Source organism: Fukomys damarensis, unplaced genomic scaffold (genome assembly GCF_012274545.1).
Source record: "Fukomys damarensis isolate Sample0158 unplaced genomic scaffold, DMR_v1.0_HiC HiC_scaffold_34, whole genome shotgun sequence".
Taxonomy (NCBI): Eukaryota; Metazoa; Chordata; class Mammalia; order Rodentia; family Bathyergidae; genus Fukomys; species Fukomys damarensis.
Genome location: NW_022900946.1, coordinates 15,558,764 through 15,579,155, shown reverse-complemented (window position 1 = coordinate 15,579,155; position 20,392 = coordinate 15,558,764). Strand labels below are relative to the sequence as shown.

Genomic DNA, 20,392 nt, shown 5'->3' with positions numbered 1-20,392 from the left:
CCCCCGCCCCCTCACCTGCACGTGGTCCTCTCCCGGGCTCAGCCCCCAGGACGCTTCTGCCCGCTCCCCTCACCGGGCACGGCGGGATCCCACCTCGGCCCCCCCAACCCTAACCTCCTCCGACCAGCCCCCCAAACTCTGCACTGTCCCCCAAACCGCTACTCCCTCCACTCCCCTGGCTCACGCTCCCCTCGCCTGCTCTCTCGCCCTCTCACGCCTTCCCCACCCCAGCCCTTTAAGCTCCGGGTCCTTCCTAGCCCACCCTCCCAACGCTCTTGCTCCAGCCGGGGCAACGCTGCATCCTAGCACAGGACCAGGACCGAGCTCTGAGCGCGCTGGCAGCCTGGGCTGAGGGAGGTGCCCGGCGGCGCCAGGGTCCGGGACTTCTGCAGAGCGAGGCAGGGAGGGAGGCGGTCTTCCCGCCACCTTGGGGAGTACAGAGGGAGGAGGAGGGATTCAGTCCAGCCAGGGTTTGCCAATGTTCTGCTACGGCGGCGCCTTCCCTCCAGCTCAAATCACCTTGCTTCCAAAATCCACCTTCCAGAAATTCTCCTGGGCTGGCTACTAAGGGAAAAAAGCAGGTTCATATTTTTAATAAAAGTTCCTTAAAGTAATGAGCTAGCATGGGTTCTCTGAGTCTATCGCGTCCACCACCAAAGTCTCTCTTCATCACCATGGCCATCACCACCATCTCTACCGGTCACCAGGACCAGCGTTATCACCGCTCTCCTCTTATCCATCATCGCCAATGTCCTTATCACATTCTACCACCTTCTGCACCGGCACAAAACCTTTCATTCTTCCAAGGGCTGCTTCTTGAGCCTTCTACGTGCCTGACACTTGGTTTATGTTAAGAATACAGGGCAAGAACAGAGTGCTCGTGCTTAATGTATGGTGCAGACTTTTTCAAAACAAGGCAACGAAAGAAAACACCCGTATGTGTATGGCACATCGTTGTAAATGTAAGAGAATGTCAGATGCCGGAGATGGCCAGGCTCACACTGTACCACCCCCAAAATTCCTCTTGTAGAGGGAAGATCAAAATCCTGGCACCCCTGCAACACATTCTTGGGGAACCGTCACACCAACCCCAAAAGTTGACAGTCTCTGATCAAGCTGAGGAAATAATCATTAAGCAAAGTGCCTAGACCCACTGAAGTGCTGCAGGGAAAGCAGAGAGGTTCTCAGCCGACCTCCCCGAGGAAGTGGCATTCAGGCTAGGACATGAAGAACACACAGCATTGAGCATCTCATCATTGAGCTGGAATGAAGGCAACCAGATCAAAAGGGTACAGGAAGGGCACGGGAAGAGGTGAGACTGGGAATGTAGGAAGGACCCCAGTCAGGCGGGTCTGGGATCTGTGATAGCTTGGGTGGTTGTTGTTGTTTTAGTATCGGGGATCGAACTCGGGTCCTTGCACTTGTGAGGCAGGTGGCAGAAGCACAGAGCCAAATCCCCAGCCCTAGCTTGGGTTTTAACTGAATCACTAAATTGTTCTGAGAAGGGAAGGGAAGTGCTCTAATTTCCATTTTTAAAAACCTCAATCTCCTTTTGAGAAGTATCTATTCATTTCAGTTGCCCATTTTTTGACTGGATCTTTTTCTGGGGGGGGTCTGATTTTTTTTTTTGTAGTTCCTTATATATTCTAGACATTAGTCCTCTGTAAGAAGAGTAGCTGACAAAAGTTTTCCCGTTCTGTAGGTGTCTCAACTCTGTTGGTTGTCTCCTTTGCTGTACAGAAGCTTTTCTGTCATAAAGGAGGATAAATTTTAGTAATTTATAGGAGAATGCATGCATCTTAAAAATCATAATTCTTTGGGGGGTACCAAGGATTGAACTCGGGTCCTTGCACTTGCAAGGCAGGCGCTGGAACCACTGAGCTAAATCCCCAGCCCTTCAACTCATGATGTTAAGTGAAATACATCAGACACACAAGACGCGTTATGTACATGTACAAACTCCCCACATCCAATGTGATCATTATATGCTACAAACATGTATTAATGAACAATTTCAAAAAAATAACCCTCAATTTGTCCGCTGACTTGGGAAGCAGAGGAGCCGGTTAGGAGGACACTGCAGTGGAAAAAACAAAAGATCCTAGCGCTTTAGGCCAGGTGGTGGCATAGTGTATAGGGAGGGAGGTGAAGAGATTTGTTTTAAATTGAGGGCTCTTACAGTTTAAATATGAAGCATCCCCCAAAGAGTTGTGTACTGAGGGCTTGATCTGCAATGCAGCACTGTTCAGAAGTGAGGCCTCAAGAGGTGCCTGGGTTGTGAGCAGTAACTGGAGTGTGGAGTAACTCACTGATGAGTTCATACCTGAATGGGCTGTTTGGATACACGGTCCAGTTGGAGAAAGTAGATCACTGGAAGAGTGCTTTTGAAGGATGTATCTTGCTCCTGGCCTCTTTCTCTCTGCTTCCTAGCTGCCTTGAGGTAAGCAGCTTTCCTCTGTGTGCCCTCCTGCCATGGTATTCTGCCTCATTGCAGGCTTAAAAGCAACGGAGCCAGCTAACCACGGCCTGAAACCTCTGAAATCATGAGCCAAAATAAGTCTCCTCCTTTAAGTTGTTTTTTTCTTTTTTTCAGGTATTTGGTCACAGTGACAAAGAGCTGACCAATAGCTGACTAGAACTGATAGAAAGTAGTAATAGACTGGTGCTGAGTGTTCTCTTTCCTGCTACTGGATTCTTCCTTACCAATGCCATCTTAATCTTCATCATCATCTGCTTCATCTTATCAGCATTAGCAAATGGGCTGTCACCAATAAGATCACCTCTTCCTTCATTCTGCACACCATTTTGGTGCATCACCCTTTGGCCACCATTTTGATTGAGGCTGATCTCTCCCCTGATGGCTTTGCTTTCAACTCTGTGACAGTATTACCATCATATTCATTTGCACCACCATCAAAACAACCCACACCATCAACCTCACAAATGAAAGTAAAATTCAACTGAGTTTGGACCTACGAGCCCTAGCAATGTCTCCAAGGTTCCATCTCTCTCCTCTTTCTCTTTCTTTCTCCAGTTATGTTTTTCCCTCTTGCTTGACTTTATCCTTCAAGCAGATTCAGCTATGGAGCCAAAGACAGTACTTTTCACAGCTTAGCAAGACCAACAGAATCTCTTTCTAACTAGTGTCCACCAGATTTCCATAAATAAAGCTCATTGGCCCACCTGTGGACATCTGCTCTCCTCTGAGCCAACACCTATGCCTCCACAGAACAAAATGTGTGGACTGCCAAATCTGAATCACCCACCAACTCCTGGAACCAGCATAGGATGGGTCAGTTAATCCCATCACCCTGAACTAAAGGACTATCATGCCAGCCAGATGTAGCAAAAAAAAAAAAAAATACAGGACATCCAGTTAAACTAGAATTCCAGATTGAACTAGAACTTCAGATGAATAATGAATACTGTCTTAGTGTACATTTAAGTTTCATGCAATACTTGAGATACACTAAAAAAAAATTGTGTTATCTGAAGTTCAAATTTAACAAGCTATTCTGTATTTTATCTGGCAAACTCAGCTGGTTCCATAAAGGAAAACCAAGGTGACTTTACCAAAACCAAGACAATAGACAATGGCAAACAAAACCCACAGATACCCTATACCTCCAACGTGAACATCACCCCTCCCCAGGCCCCCCATCCCTCGCCCACATAATGAGACCTTCTTCTAGGCTTGTGTGCAAACATAACCTTGTAGGTTTTGAAAAGTTTATTTATCCTGAGGATTTTAATATAATCTTCTTGAATCGTGCTCAGTCACTCTAAAAAGAACAGAAAGTAATGTTTTTTAATGATTCTGGGGAAGAGAGGATCACATCAACCATTAGGCAATATCATCACGCAGCCAGTCAACTGAAGAGGCATGATAGGAACCAACGGCTCCCAAGGCAGGACACAAACAGGACACAACAGCGAAGATTAATGCTCCACCATGCTAGCCGGGTATAAGATGAGACTGAAATACACGGTGAATGTTGATTGCAGTAAAAGAAACATTGCCTTGAACTCCCCTGCAAATACTCTTCCTTGCTTCGAACATATTTATCCCATCCTTCTCACCACTTTGTTCAGCAGTTCTGGAAATCCTCTTTTGTGTCTCTATGCGTTGTGATAAAAATACACACACACACACACACACACACACACACACACACACACACACAGAGAAACACACACACACAGAGTGAAGGCTGCTGCCAAGTGCCATCCAATGGAAAAGCAGCCTCATAGAAAAAAGTTACAGTACCCCCTCACCCACCTTATTCACCAGATCTGGCACTGTGTAATTTCTGGCTCTCCCCAAAAGCCAAATGACCATGAAAAATGAACATTTCCACTCCTTTCAGGACACGGAGGCAGCCACAATGGTGTACTAAAGACCCTCATGGCAGGGGACTCCTAGAGCTGACAGGATACGTGTGTTTGAGGTGAGGGGAAGCACTCTGAGGGGGGTTAATGGCGATGTCTTTTACTGTAATCATTTCTTTAATTCGAACATTCACCATAGTTTTTTTTTCTTTTTATTGCCCTTTGTATAATAAGGTGAAGAACAACCCTCAGCAAGAACTCCAGAGTCTGAACCCAAGTCTTAGTCAGCGTCTGACAGGCTGTATGAACCTGGAGAACTTGCCTTGCTTCTCCAAGCCTTGCTTTGCTTCTCTGTAACACAGAGATATTCACTATGTCCCCAGAAGGACATCATGAGCCAATGCAAGCTCATGCCAATATTACTAAGGTACGTGGAGAGCACTGTGAGAAGGGAAGGGATGCTGAACAATGTTTTTAAAAAGTGTTTTAAAGGAAAGAGAAGGAAGGCAGAGGAAGGAGGTCTCAATGTACGGTCAAGGGTTACCTTCCGCTTTGAGGCACTGGAGTATCATGGAAAAACTACGTTTCCGATTCAGTGAGACTTAGGTTTGGCTCTCAGCTCTCTTACCAGCATGTGAACTTGGGTAGACCACGTTTCCTGGTGCCTCGGTTTCCCTGTTTGTAAAGGGAATGTTAACAGCATCACTCTATTCACATGGCCCTCTTCCCTCCGGGTCTCTCCTGGCCTTCACACAGGGACACCAGTCATTGGCCTTAGGATCCACCCTAATCCTGTGTGACCTCATCCAAAATAATTCTAACTGCGAAGTCACGTTTCCGAGCGAGTGCATCCCGCTGTTCTGGGTACACATAAATTTTGGGAGAGCACTGCTCAGCCCAGCGCAGCTATCAGATGGGATCCAGGCTCCAACAGTGTCCGACACCACTGCTTTCTCAAGAAAGATCCCTCCTTTTCTTCCTCTCTGGATCCGAGGGGCTGTTAAGGAAGAAATGGTCTCTGCTTCTGTTCTTACCCTCTGAGCCTGTGTTCTGTCTGTAGACTCCCTTACTAGGGAAAAAAAGAAAGATGCATCTACCTCTGCTTCCGTGAGAAGATCCACCTCCTGGTTATTACCAGATGAACAGAGACTTGCACCCGAAATCAGAACAAGGCTTTCTCTACAAGACGTGAGCTACAAGGCTCCACCCCAGCACAGTCGCAGGGCTCCTCTCAGGCTGAGCGCCTCGCAGCTGGGCAGCTCAGAGTCAAGGTAACCCTGCCAGCCCCACACACCCCAGCCTGTGGGTTCCCTGAACAGATGAAGTTCTTTCCCACCTCCAGACCTGCATCCTAGCTATTCCCTTGGACTGGAACACTTACTCCCCAAATTTTCTACCCTCTCAACTTAAAATTTACTGCTTTCACCAATTATGAATGTAACTGTACTGTATATCTAAAATGTACTAATAAAAATATTTTTTGAAAAATTACTGCTTCCAAGCCAAGGCGTGGTGGCGCACGCCTGTAATCCCAGCACTCAGGAGGCTGAGGCAGGACGATCACTGTGAGTTCGAGACCAGCCTGGGCTGCATAGTGAGTTCCAGGGCAGTCTCAACTACATAGTGAGACCCTGTCTGAGAGAAAAAAAAAAAATACTGCTTCCAGAAGGGCTCGCTCCTGGAAGGATGAATAGGTTGAAAGATAATCAGTCCCGCTATCTCAGCCATGGAGGGGGTTAAACTCTGAGACATGAGTTCCCCCATCTCTCAGATGGATCCACAACTCAGCGGCCTGTCTTAGAGATGCCATGGGGTTTGTTTGGATTCAACTATTTAATATATAATAATATTTATAATATATTTAATATACAAAATATATATAACTACTTTCTTTATAGGCCCACACTATTTATTTATAGGCCTAACTTCAAAAGGTAATTTCATTTTTGGATAATGAGAAGATGAAAATGTTTTGTAAGCCAAGGAATAGCATGGATGGAGAGTTGGAGCATTCAAAGAAAGGAGGAAAGTGGTGATTTAAACATTCCCTATGAGAAAATCTCTGATGCCACCAAGAAGAGGGTCAAACTAACTATTCACCTCTTCAGTTTAAAAAATCATTTATTCATCCCACAGTTTTAAAAATAAAACCTAAAATGATTTACGCACCTATGAAACCTTATATTTTATCTATTTTACATAATGTAGCTGTGTTATTATAGGAGTTGGTAATGGTTCATTAACTCCAGAAGAACACAAAATCAGGAATTCAGGTATGGAATATACCAATTCCTTGGTTCTGTGCACAAAACACACAAATTTTTTTTTGTCACTGGAGAAGAAACCCAGGATTTTTACATTGAGCTGCATCTCCAGCCCTTTTTTATTTCTTATTCTGAAACAGAATCTCTCTAAGGTCACTAAGTTGCCCATGTTGGGCTTAAACTTGCAATTCTCCTGCCTCAGCTTCCCACAATGCTGGGGTTGCAGGAATGTGCCACGATGTCCAGGGTCCTGTGCACAAATGTGAAAGTAAATGAGTTAAAATTCTATGTAGGGCCAGGGATTTAGCTCAGCGGTCCCATCGCCCACCTTGCAAGTACAAGGACCCAAGTTCAATCCCTGCTACCAAAAAAAAAGTTCTATGTAAAAATAAGCCAAACCATAGGCTATGAATGGAAATGAATTTTTGCGGAGCACATTATAATTTTAATATATGGTATCTTTTATGAAGTGGGACTAGCAGAAATTGTGTGGTCTGAAATAATATGAATCTACAGAAAATACCCTGTGATTTCGCATCATCACACATAAATTAGTAAGTATCTTTAAAGGACCAAAAGTAGCATATCTTATATTGGTTTCTTTCCCTTCTCCTTTTCCCATCTTATTTCCCTACCAGCACATCCTACATCACCATTTAAATAAAATTATTGCCTGTTAATCCTCGTCTCTGTGTCTACTTCAAACGAAACTCAATCCAAGGCATACATTTTAGCACTCCTACTCCTTCACAGAGGCCATGGCAATGAATGAATATTTCATGATGAAGCTACTTGCTGCTTATCTGTCTGATCCTGTGGAACGATAACCCTACACAAAGGCGGGGCAACAGTTCAACAAGGGTGCAGGAGTCTCTTTCCTACTGCTGGGACAAAATACCCGACACCCACAACTTAAAGAAGGAGAGGTTTATATGGTTCACGGTTTCCGGTGGGTTCAGTCCATGGCCGGCAGGCTCCAAGACAGAGGCAGCATGGTGGACGAGCCTGGCAGAGGAGAGCTCTCTTGTCACGGCAGCCACGCAGCAGAGAGAGAAAGGAGGGACAAGAATATGTCCCTCCAGGTGAACCATCTTTTCTGACCAGGACCGGGGCCTATCTCTTAACAGCACCTTCAGATATTGAACTTGTCAATCAATAAATCCACTGATGAGTACAGCATGATCCACTCACCTACCGGGAGGCCCACTTGTAATATAGGAGACTTCGGGGGGACATTTAGATCTAAACCGTTACAGATGTTATCTGGGACTCAGGCTCTGTTTTTGGCACTCACAAGCAGCTTTACCCTCGGCGCTGCCAAATGGTAATTGTATTTCCAGACATCACATATACATCCCAAGTGACCAAAGCCTTCTTTTCCTAAGGCCTGTCATTTTTTTGAGAGAAGTCCTTTCCAGAAGACTTTGTGTTTGCCTCATTGGTCAGAATTATGTCCTGTGGCTACCACTAGCTTTAAGGTGAAATATGAAAAGGGAGTGTGAATCAAAATGGGGTCATGAGAGTCATGCTGTAGGATCTTCCTGAATGAGGGTTATCATTCACAGGATCAAACAGATAAGCAGCAAGTAGCGTCATCATTAAATATTCATTCGTTGCCATGGCAACTGTTGTGAGGGTTGACAGAATGATCTCAAAGTGGACCAGGATCAGAGTTGCACAATTCTGTGCATAGGAGATGTGATCAGGAAGTTCTCTGCTGTTGAGTCTCTTCACAAGATGTGATCAAAAACACAGTGAATGCCACTGTTGAGTGCCATCCCACAGATAGGCAGGTCCATAAAAACCTCAAGATGTCCCCTCATGCACTGGGATAAGTACGTGTATTCAAAACAAGGAGGGATATCTCGAGGGGGAATTAATGGCAAAGTATCTTTTACTATAATAAAATTTTTAAACGTAGATACTTTTCAATCCTATCATATAGTAAAACCACTGAATCATTAAATATGCATGCACATTTTTACCAGCCTGTGTCTGACTGACCCGGGTCGGGGCAAGAAGGGAAGAGCTCAGGAGCGAGGCTGACGGCGGTGGAGGGGACAATGACAGCAATCATAAAGCAGCACCTACTGAACGCGAGCACCTGGCACCACACAGCCATCGGCTCCTGTAACACAGCATTCCTGGGAGGCAGACGTGGTCACTGTCAGAGAGGCTGTGGGGTCCACAATTAGCGCCTAGGCTCAGGGGCAGCCGGCCAGGTTCACGCTGGCCCTGCGCAGTTTCCCAGGCTGGGGGCGGACGTGGTCAGAATTCTCACAGAACCTCAGTTTCTCTACCAGCAGAGGAGGCCTGAAGATGATCCTGACCTCAGGCTCAAGAGGACAGGAGGCGCAAGGACTCGTGGGCAGGGCACAGCGGAGCCCCAGGGGGCCCACAGGAAACAGGTAGCAAACATCAGCTCCAGTCAGGACAAAATGTGACTCGGGAGCTCAGAGCCTGACCCAGCAAGGTGACACAGCCAGGAAGGCACAGAGTCCGCCTTCCAGCCCAGGGCATCAATGTGAAGCGCTTGTCTGCCCCAGCACCACCGACAGCAGATGCCCTGCAGGGCCCTTCCCCCATCAGAGCCTGTGCCATTCTGGAGGAGTCAGGGTCTACACCGGAACTGCCACATCAGTGCCCAGAGCCAGGCTTCAGCCAGCCCCCGACAGCCCTCCAAGGCCAGGGCTGGAGAGGCCAGGCTGGGTGTTCCTGACGGGATTCTGAAAACGAACCACACAGGTGGGGAGTCTCTCGGTCTGCTTTCCCAGGACATCCCAGGTTGATACTGCCAGTGCCTGGGGGCACAGAGGTGGGGCTCCCCACTGTGGCTCAGCAGAGCCTGGAGGCGGTGGGGCAAACATACTGGAACCACTGGACTGGAAAAAACCATAGCTTGCTGTCTTATAGAGGGTGAAAGCGAGGCCTAGAAAAAAATATGAGACAGTTACTCAAGCCTTCACAGGAGACAAGAAGGACATCTCAGTCCTACCTGGCAAGCACTGATTTATTGAGCAGCTACTACATGCCCAACACTAAAGACACAATAAGAATAGGACAAGGTTCCAGCCCGCTCCAGGCAGCTCAGTAGTCTGGGGCAAGAGAAAAGGAAAGAAGTACATGTTATTCTGCACTGTAACAGAAGCAGGTCACAATAATGCTACTTGAAGATAACCACCATTTGCTGAGTGCTGACATAAAACCTCTTAGCATACCAGGGTGTTCAAGGAGCCCCCTCTCACCCTCACCCCCAGCACCTCCCCTGCACCCTCGGCCTATTGGTAAGATCTCATCCCTATGGCAATCCCATCTTCATTTCCTAGGGTTGCTGTGCCAACGGATCACAGATGCAGTGGCTTAAAACAACATAAATTCATCCCCTCAGAGTTCTGGAGCCCCAGAGGCAGAAATCAAGTCCCTGGGCTTATGAAGGTGTCACGGGGCCAAGCTCACTCGGGGGACTCTAGGAGAGGACCCTTTCCAGTTCTGGTGTCACCTGTATTTGGGGGCATGTGGATGCTCTGTCTGCAGAGCCAGGACCCCATCTCTTTCTCTGTGACACTCTTTCTCGGTCTCCTCCAAAAGAATCTCCCACCCTGACATCCTCAATTGAATCACGCTGGCAAAATCCCCTTGGCTTTGTGAGGTGAGATGGTCACCGGTTTCAGGGATAAGACGTGAGTATCCGGAAGGCCATCATCCTGCCTCACTCCGCGAACCCTAACCAGGCAGGCACCCACGGTCACTGCAATGTAGAGATGAGGCTGAGGGAGGTCTGGGGTTTGGATGTGGTGCAGGAGCTCTGAGGTCATTGGTAGCCCTGCCCTCAGTTCTCACGGTACCCTGACTCCGTTCTCCCAAGAAGGCTTTGGTGTTTTTATTTGTGGTGCTGGGAATTAAACCCAGGATCCTGTGCATGCCTGGCAAGAGCTGTACTACAGAGCCACAGCCCTGGTCCTCTCAAGAGGGCTGGTATAGAAGGAGCAAGCCCAGCCCTGCCCAGCCCTTTGGTTTCTGTTTGAAGATGTTTTCCTTTTCTTCCCCGTGTGCCACCGACACTGCCATCGCCATGATGTGGTGTGGCCAAGAGGGCCCTCTCTGGAGCTGAGCTGATGCAGGCTCCACACCCTTGACCCTCCAGAGCCATGAGCTTCCAAACCCTTTTCACGTTATAAATTGGGCCGACTCAGTACTTCACTGCAACAGTGAAAAATGGACAAATGCAGCAGCTAAAGTAATTTATGCAGTCACCAAAGGAGCAGGAATCTGAACCCGGGTTCATCTGATCCTTCAAAGTAGGGTCTGTTCTGCACTCTGCTACTGAAGACAAAGGAAAAGTCGAGAGCAGGCCCATGAGAGAAGGCTTGGGGGGAAAACTGTGCCAAGTAAATATGGCATTCTGAGGCGGAGCTGCAGACACCTGGTCACACTTTCGACACTGCTCTGTGTGCATTCAATGTCTAGGGAAGAAACCGGACAGCCAATGTCCCTAGAGCAAATCAGGCTGGCTTTCTCAACCGTTCCATGGCTTTGAGGCAAAACAGCTTCCAGGGAGACTTCAACAATTCAGCCAGGTATCTCGACCTACCCCAACCTGTGTGAATGTTTGAGATTTCTCTGGACATCTGTCTCCCTCTGAAAAGGGGCCTAACTGACACCATCTATGTCATTGCATTAAGCACCTCCCCTACCCACTGCCTCTCTTCTCCCTAGACCTGAAGATTGTGTTGTTTTGGGCACAGCGAAGCTGAGGAGAAGGTGCCTCCGCCCACACAGGAACAGCATCCAGTCACACACAAAACCCCTAGAGGGTTGCACTGGTTACAAAGGATGGGCTCTACTGGCACGCTGCGGCACCCCGAGCCCGGAGTTTAGTTCAGAAGCACTTTTCCAGTGTTAAGTAGTATCTTGATTCTACAACAAGCGAGGGAAATAAAGCGTCTAGACACAGGCCAGACAGGGCTGGTCTTGCACAGCCCGGGCTATTACTTACAGTCTGAACAGAATCCCCCAGAGGACTCGCAGTCAGAGACTCCTGGGTCATTGGGCGGGAAAGGAGCAGGAGTGTTTATTATAAAAATAGCATGTTACTTTTTTAATCTTAGAGGAAAAGGAAATTCAGCTATGATCTTACAACTGGAGAAACATATCAATATGTCAGGTGCATTTCTCTCCAATGTTATTTCCATGAATAAAATAATAATAGCATCGATCGAGGTTTCTCCAGGTGCAGGGCCCTGTTCTGAGTGTTTTATCTACAACGCCTCAATCCTCGCAATAACCTTACAAGGCAGGGATATTAACTTCTCCAATTAACAGGTGAAAATGTGGAGGTTAAAAAAAAAAGACGAACTGATAAAAGGACAAAGAGATGTAAACGCAAATGAATGGGAAGAGAAGCCAGTTTTGCAGATAAGAGTAGGGATTCTGGAAGCAGACTACTACTCGGGGCTCTGCTATTTTTCCATGACCTTATCTGTTCTTCACATCAGTAGATTTGGTATCATTAGTAAAATCCACAAGCTTTACAATCCTAAAGGCACAGAATGCCATACTGTGGAAGGGTCCCCTTCCTTTCCTGAGCCCAGCCACCCAGAGACAACCACCTCAGCAGTTGGTATCTTTCCAGAGATGCTGTATGCAGGCAAATGTAGCTCCACAGGTGTGTGTGTCTGAACACATCCCTATTTACACAATGCCAGTGTACCGTACACCTTACTTCGATCATTTTAAACAAAATATCTCATGGAGCACTGCCAATCAGTCAAGGGTGGTTTTAAACTATTAAATGCATCATGTTGAGATGACATGTTCCTGGTTCCACTTCCACTGGGCCACTGTGACAAAGAGGAAAGCACACAGGCAAGCACTTACCCAGAGCTCTGTGCACGGTCGGCACTGCCGGGTAGCACACTATTATTATAGCCGTAACCATCCTGCCTGTTGCATTTTCCATCCTGTGCTCTTTGACTGAAGCTGCCTTGCTCAACTGGACAGCAAATGCAAAAATAGAAATAAACCTCCATCCTCACTTTGCTCCATCTACAAAAATTAGCTATAAATGAATCACAGACCTCGACATAAAAAAACGAAAGCTGTGGAAACAGAAGAAAACATGTGTGGCCTTGAGTTAGCAAAGACATCTCAGAGAGGGACACAGCGGGTACAATCCATAAGAAAAACAGCAATGGCCCCAGCGCAACCTGCCAGTTCTCCCACCCTCATGGAATCCGCCTTTTTGCAAGGGTGGTGAGAGCAGAGATTTGCTTCTTTCCGAGAGAACGCAGCCAAGCTGATCGGATGTCGTTTCTGTGATTACAGGACATGACAGCGGAATCACCGTCTTGCTTGCCGTCTTGGCACATCTACCCTCTGCATTTGTATGCGCTTATGTTGCAAAGGTCAATGTTGCCAGAAAAGGAAGGTGGCTCTGGCCAACACCGGCATGGAACCAAGACCCTCAGCAGGCAGTCCTGGACAAAGTGGATTCTACAACAACCTGGACCAGCTTGGAAGAGGCTCCTTCCCCAGTCAGACTTGCAAACGAAACTCCAACCCCAGCTGACAACTCGACTGCCTCCTCACGGAAGAAAATGAAGCCCAGCCAGGCTGAGCTCTTGCTCCCGATGCACAGAAGTGGTGACCATGTCAGGGAGGGTTCTCCAGAGAGACAGAACAATGGGATAAGGAGAGGGGATTTACTAGGGGAACTGACTTACATGATCACAAGGCCAAGAGGCCTCATGACAGTGTAGCTGCGAGCTGGAGAATCAGACAAGTTGGTAGCATGGCTCAGCATTAGGGCTCAGAATCAAGGAAACTGAGACCAAAGGCCTGACAGCCTGTGATGGGCCAACGGTGCAAGGCTCAGAGTCCAGAGCCTAAAGAAGCTGGAATTCTCACGTCTAATGACAGCAAAAGGACATTCCACCCTGGGAGGTGGGGAATGAGAGAGAGAGAGAACCAATGTCTACCCTTCCTTTTCCATCTAGGCCCATGGCCATTCCAATGGCGCCACCCATGTGGAGGGCAGATCTCTCTCTCTCTTGGTTTATCAACTCGAACACTGCCCTCCTCTGGAAACACTTTCCAGACAGGCTCAGAAACTGTGCTTCCTTGGCATCTAGGCGTCCCTCCATCCAGCCAAGATGACACGCAGAATGAACCACCACACTGAGATAACAGGTGTGTGTCCTTTTAAGCCACTAAGTTTGTGGCCATCTGTTACATGGCAACAGATAGCTAATGTAGTCAGCTTGTTCCTGGGGAACAGCTTGGACTCTGTGCCCGGACTTTCACAGAACAACAGCCTCTGACTCTGTAGTTTCGCTGCGGGAATCTGCCCTCAGGAAAAGCAGAGACAATTGCACCAAAAAGCACACACAAAGATACCTGTCAGAGTTCCCCAGTCAGGAAAAGCACTTAGCACTTAGCAGGGACCCACTATGTGCCAGGAGCTGTGTACACTTTACTTCACATAAGTCTCACAACAATGCTCCTCCAGGAACAGCATCCCTGTATCACATACCAGCAAGTGCAGCCTCAGAGAGAGGAAACAGCTTGCCCAAACCCCATTAGACTGGGCTCATTAAATGCTCGGCACAGTATCTGGTGCAAGGATGGTGCTCAGTAGATCACATAGCATCAAGATCATTCAGCTTCTAGCTGCAAAAACCTGCTCCCAAATATCTGAAAGCAAAAAAGGGCTCATGGAGCCAGGGGGTCCACCAGTGTGGCTGGCTTCAGACACGGCTGAATCTATAACAGGAGCCTAGAGGCCATGCCTGCAGATGCCCAGTGATAACTAAAAGCAGGATGAAGCTGGCATCTCTGCCTTCACTTTAGCTGTCTCCCTCGTTGCCTTAATCCCTTAGGTCTGTTCCCTGCTCGGCTCTGCAAGTAGGCAAGTAAAGAGTGTCTGTTATACATACAGCGCTTCCCAGCCCTAAATGTACCTGACCTATTGCTTCCCCTTTGACAACTAAGACAGCATGGTAAGAGCCACTAAAGTAATTTTCAGGATTTGCAGGGACACTCGATGGCCAGGTTCCTGACAACCCCTGGAGAGATGCCCAGAGGTCTCTAGCCACTGTGCTACACCTGTAATCACCTCAGGTATCAGAAAAAAGCAGAGCCTCGAAGACCACCCAGGATGAGGTCATCCCAGGCTGGGAACTGAGGCTGCCTCTCTGAGCAAGAGCCACCATCATCACAGGATGGCTCTCCCGGGACCATGACTTGACGAGGATGGCCCACACGGCCAGCTGTATGAATCCCTCCAGCTACACAGCCCCCAAACCCTGTCTTTGTCCCCTTTCCTGTGAAATCCATGGTTTCTGTCAGACAGGCCTTGAACCTCTGTGTGCTTTCCAGCATGCCTGTGCCGGCTCAAGTTCCCGATGCTCACCTCCTTGACAGGCATTATAGGACAAGTAGCCACTCCTGGTTCACTGGGACCCTCGGGGCCAGGGCTCTTGCTCTGAAACTCTGGTAACATACCCAGGAGCAGAAAGCATTAGGGCTCTATCTATACCAATCACGCAAGTTCAGCTTGCTTCTGTTTCTCAGGCTTTTACCACATGGCAGATGAAAATTCCAGATTTGTCTTCTCCTGGCCCATAAGGATCCCTCTACCAAAATGCACAGATGAATCCCAGAGAAGGCTCTGATTGGTCCTATTTGGACCACACCCCTTTTCTGAAATTATGTGCTAGGAAGTTGGGGCTTTATGACTGGCCATTCTGGGACACATGACACCCTCCCAAAAGCATGATGCTCGTAACTAACAGCCCTTCCTAGGACCACAGAAGCAGAGCAGAGTAGTTCCTTAAGGAAAGAATGTGCAGAGAGGATCAGGACATTCTGTTTAGTGACTGTTCCTCCAGGATGAGCACAGAGAGGTGAAGACTACAGTCAGCTCACAGCACAAATCTTTCCCCTCATACATACCTCATCTCCCACCTCCTGCCCTAACCTTTTCAAACTTGAGAGCAGCTTGAGAGATGAGAACTGAAGGCTAGCAGAAAACCACTCTTCCACCTGACAGTGTGCAGTAAAAAGCCACTGATAAAAGGGCTCCAATGAACACCAGCCAGCTGGATGCAAAAGTGAGAGCCCAGCAGAGCTAATGTGCCCCTCAGGGCCACTCGTGCCAATGGAAGGCTGTGGACAGCATCAGTGACAGCGAGCCTGTCGAGACTGAGGGCGGCAGCAGCTCTCTCCAGGGAAAGAATTATTAAAGATGGCTAAGGCTTGCTGGCTCCTTCCTGGGTACCAGACCCGAACTAAATACTTCAGCTCTATGAAGAACTGCCCTGTGCAGCATGTGCTGTCAGTATTATCATTCTATACCAGAAAGAGTAAGGCCCATAAAGAGACAGAGGAGCCTGGCCAAAGGCAAACTATGTTGGCCATGGTCCTATAGTCACCTCTGGGCCACGGGACCTGTGGCTGGAACCAGTAAAATCCAGTCTGCAATGGACCTGCAGAAGGTGCTGGCTGCTGCCCTCTGATCCTCAACCCAGGGCCACGCCAAGACTAAGACTGTGGAGACAGAACTCTAATGAGAAGGGACTCAGAGTGTCCTCTCTGTTCCCTACTCTCCCAGGTTAGGATTAGGTCCTGCCTTTCCATGCAGATGACAGCCCTCATGACAGGACTGACAGATTATCATGGGAGTGGATCAGTTATCCCAGGAGTGGGCCCTCCTAAGAGGGCCCTCCTCTTGTTCTCTTCTCGCGCCTGTACCCTGTGGCCCTTGAACCTGCCGCCATGGGTGACATAGGAGGAAGGTCCTTGCCAGCAGATTTCCTAGCCCACGGAACTGTGACAATTCTATGGAAATTCTGTGGAAATTCCTACTCAGTCACATTTTGCTATAGCAACACAAACCAGGCTAAGACAGCAGCAGTGTGAACAAACCCAGGTGGCCCTGTCTCTCTCTCTCTCTCTCACACACACACACACACACCTTGGTGCTGGGCAATCATCTTTCCTAAGGGAGGGTGAGATTGTGACCTGCTTTGAACTAATGCCACAGGGCAAGGGCAAAGGAATGTCATGCGAGTGGCCGTATGACGTAAGATCGGGGCCTCCATCTTCTAACGGTTCTGCCCCTCGCTGGCTTTGATGAAACAAATAGTGTCCCAGAAAAATGAACTTGGCCAACAAGCATGTGAGCTAGAGGTGGACCCACCCACAGTCGAACTTGAGATAACATCATAGCGCACGTCAATTCCTCACTTGCGACCTAACAAGCCCTTGAAGGAAAGGAGCTAAGCTTCCACCAGTCTCCCGACCTGCAGAAACTGCGAACTAATAAACAGGTGTTGTTTAAAGCTTCCAGGCTTGTGGTGATATTGATACACAGCAACAGGAAACTAGAGCAGTCTCGGTGTGACCTTCAGCAAAGTCCCTGAGCTCTCTGGGCCTTAGCTTTCACACCTATACAAATGGGGGTGATGATGACAATGATATTTATTCCACAGGATTGATGGGAGGAGTAACTAACTTATCAGTGAGCAGTGCTGGGCCCCGTATGCATCGTGGACATATTCATTCTTACAGCTCACAGAGCACCTGCCGTGTACCAGGCCGTGCGCTGCGCTGGGAGAACAGAATGGTGAGAGAAGCACAGCTGCTGCCCCTCAGCTCATGCAGGGGCCACTCCCCCAGGTGGGACTGCATCCCCTGGATGGGTGGAACCAGAGGTGTTTGCAGGTGGCGCATGTCACAGACAGCCAGCTCCTCTCCATTTCTCCCTCTGATAGTCACAAGGAAGACTCAGGCTGATGCTAGAGCAAAGGCCCTTCACACCCAACACTGGTCATTTCCTTCTGGGGTGGGGAGGGCAGGAGCCTCTGGGGCTGACTTGGGCCATGGGCCCTTCCAGAAGAATCTCTTGTCCCTGTCCTGACTCGATGATCCTCGTTTTCACAGCCACCTTCTCTCCATAGCTAGAAAGAACGGTTTTTCATTGCAGTAGCACTGAGAGCTCTTTTAGATGTCACTTTAACCAAATGAATCAATCTAAATGAAAATATTACTGGGCCAGGGATTCGGCTCAGTGGCACCGTGCCTGCCTCACAAATGCAAGGTACTGAGTTTGATCCCTGGTACTGAAGAAAAAAAAAAACTTAAATGAAAACATTACATAACACCGGTCATCTGAAATTTGGCAAAAATCATGAAGGAGGCATTTGAGGGCAGATTTTAGAAAGTATACCTATCAGGGCATGCTGTTCAAAATGATAGTTGCTGGTCCCGTGTGGCTATTAAATTGTAAATTAATTTGAATTTTAAAAATTTAAAGTGCAGTAATTTGTAGTACATATGCTGCACAGAATAAGCATTCTATAAATACTAATTATGAAGAAGTAAATTATTAGCATTTAATCTCTATCGAGCATGAAAAACAAACATCCAGCAAGAAGACATACAGAACCTTATGTTTTAAGAAAACGGGCAAAATCATGTTCGTCTGTAGAGTGTTCCTTTTTTTTTGTAGCAGGCATGGAACTCAAGGCCTTATACCTTGTGAGATAGGCACAGTGTCACTGAGCTAAATCCCTGGCTGTGGGGCATTTCTGTAAGCAAACAGTGCATTGGCAGGACCAGCCAGGCCCTTGGAGTGCTGGAGTTGGGGCCCCTGGTCTGCCTCAAGACATCGGGAAGCAGAAGGAGGCTCTATATTGAAGACATGTATCTACATATACAAGAGGTCAGCCTACTTTTCTTCAGTGGGCCGGAGAATACTGCAGGCTATAACATGGACAGGCCAGCCCCTCAGCCCTGCCCTCACAGCAAGCAAGCACCACTGCAATCATAAATGAATGGCCCTGCCTGGGCTCCAGTAAGACCTTATCACATTTACAAATAAACTTAATATGGCCTGAGGACCATGGCTTGCCAGCCCCTGGTCTATTGAACTCTTCAAAGACTACTGTTTAAGGACAACAGGAGAAGAAAATGTGTTTATTGAACAACTAGTATATGCAGGCACCAAGGTGGACTGTTCCATTCAGTCCCTAGACAAGTCTGACAGGTAGGTGGGCATTATTATCCCCATTTTAAAGATGAAGGAAACTGGAGCCTGGTATGGCAGTGCACACCTGTAATCCCAGCACTTGGGAGGCTGGGACAGGAGGATCGCTGTGAGTTCGAGACCAGCCTAGGTTACATAGTGAGTTCCAGGTCAGTCTCAATTACATAGTGAGACCTTGTCTCAAAAAAACCAAAACCAAAAAAAAAAAAAACAAAAAAAAAAAAAACAAAAAAAAAAAAAACAAAAAAAAAAAAAAGATGAAGGAAACTGGACCTCTGACGGATAACTTGCCCAAGTCACACGGCTGGTAACATTGGATAAAAGTCAAGACTCCAGGGCCTGGGCTTAGTGCCCACACCAGGCTACCTCCCCTGGGAGTCTCATCCCAGGTTCCTTAGCTCCGTGTGACCTTGGATCTAACCTCTTGGCTCCACACACGGCCCTTTATCCATGAGGACGAATCACTGCCCAGTGATCAAGTGGCCCACAGCCCCTTCCTGCCAGTCTGGCTTGCTGAACTCCTCCACCCCTGCCTGAGCTCTCCTGCCCTCTGTCTCTGTGGAGTTCTGCACTGCTCTGTCTGGAACACATTTGCTGAACTGGGAAAGAAAAAAATCGAAAGTTTTGTTTTTGCACAAGCTACCCTTTTCACCCATGGCTAAAATTCCCCCAAAGAATGGCAGTCACGTCCAAAGTTATATAAAAGTCACATTGCCAACTCAGTCCTCCTTCTGCCCAGAGAACCAAGTTTGCACCCAGGGCCCGCAGCTGGCTGGTGACTGGCTAGGGAGTGGTCAGGCAAGGTAAAGCCTCCTCCAGGAGCCAGTAGAAGTATGCATGGCCCTTGTAGGTACACAGAGATCCTTTAGTTCAGCCCAGCAAACAAAGGGGGAGGACTGTCCAGAGGAGGCAGAGTTTGAAGGATGTGCAAGAATTTATCAACAGGCAAGTTAAGAAGAGCAGGTGTGCATACAACCAAAAGCCTAGCAATGGCTGGCAGAGCAGGAGCAAGAAGGGGCCGTGTGGAAGATCTGTGGGGGTTGGGTCACCCCACCACCCAGGCAAGTGATTTTGCATCTTCAAACCTCAGTTTTCTGATCTGCAAAATGCAGCGAGTCTTGCTACCACCTCTGAAGGTGGCTGGGAGAATGAGGTGATAAAGGTAAGAAGATAGCAGGCGCCCCACCCTTGAGCCTGAATCTGGCACCTTTGGGTGGAACCAGCTGGATGCAAGGACTCTGGCAATGCAATCTCAACTCCAGGCAGAGATCTGGAAGTCAACTCTGGAAGACGTGAACGGTCCACTAGCCCTCAGCTGCCCTGTATCAATTAGATTTGGTTTGCAAAATGTTCCCAAGATGAAAGGAACTGCCGGCAAGCCATATTATCAAAGTGTATTTGTGAGATCTGAAGGCTCATGGGGTATCATCAGCCAGAAAAAAAAAGAAGCATGCAAGTTCGAGGGAGGGAAAAAAAGGAGAACAAAAGATCACAAAAGACAGGCTGAGAATGGCCCTTGGGTAATCACCTCTACTCCTGCTTGCGAGAGGAGGGGTGCTGGCAGGGAGGCAGGCAGAGTAGAAAATACCAAACAAGCCTGCCCCACTGTTCCCATGGAGAGACTGATGCTCAGAGGTGGTGTCTCAGGCCCCACAAGGTGGGATTCAGTCGCAAGTCTGCTGGAGTCCAAGCCCCAGACTCTCAGCTCTGTCCTCCGTTAGGCCACTGAGGTCTTTTCTGACCCTGATTCCTG

The 20,392-nt window shown here is 48.1% G+C and overlaps 1 protein-coding gene across 1 annotated transcript in view; it reads right to left on the bottom strand.

The window, feature by feature from the left end:
* Positions 1 to 2,814, bottom strand: part of Tmem114 (transmembrane protein 114) — a 23,515-nt gene extending 20,701 nt beyond the window's left edge. The window contains 2 exon segments of the mRNA XM_033758545.1: positions 1,194 to 1,261; positions 2,704 to 2,814. Coding sequence (XP_033614436.1) covers positions 1,194 to 1,261; positions 2,704 to 2,814 — 179 coding nt within the window.
* Positions 2,815 to 20,392: the final 17,578 nt, after the last annotated feature.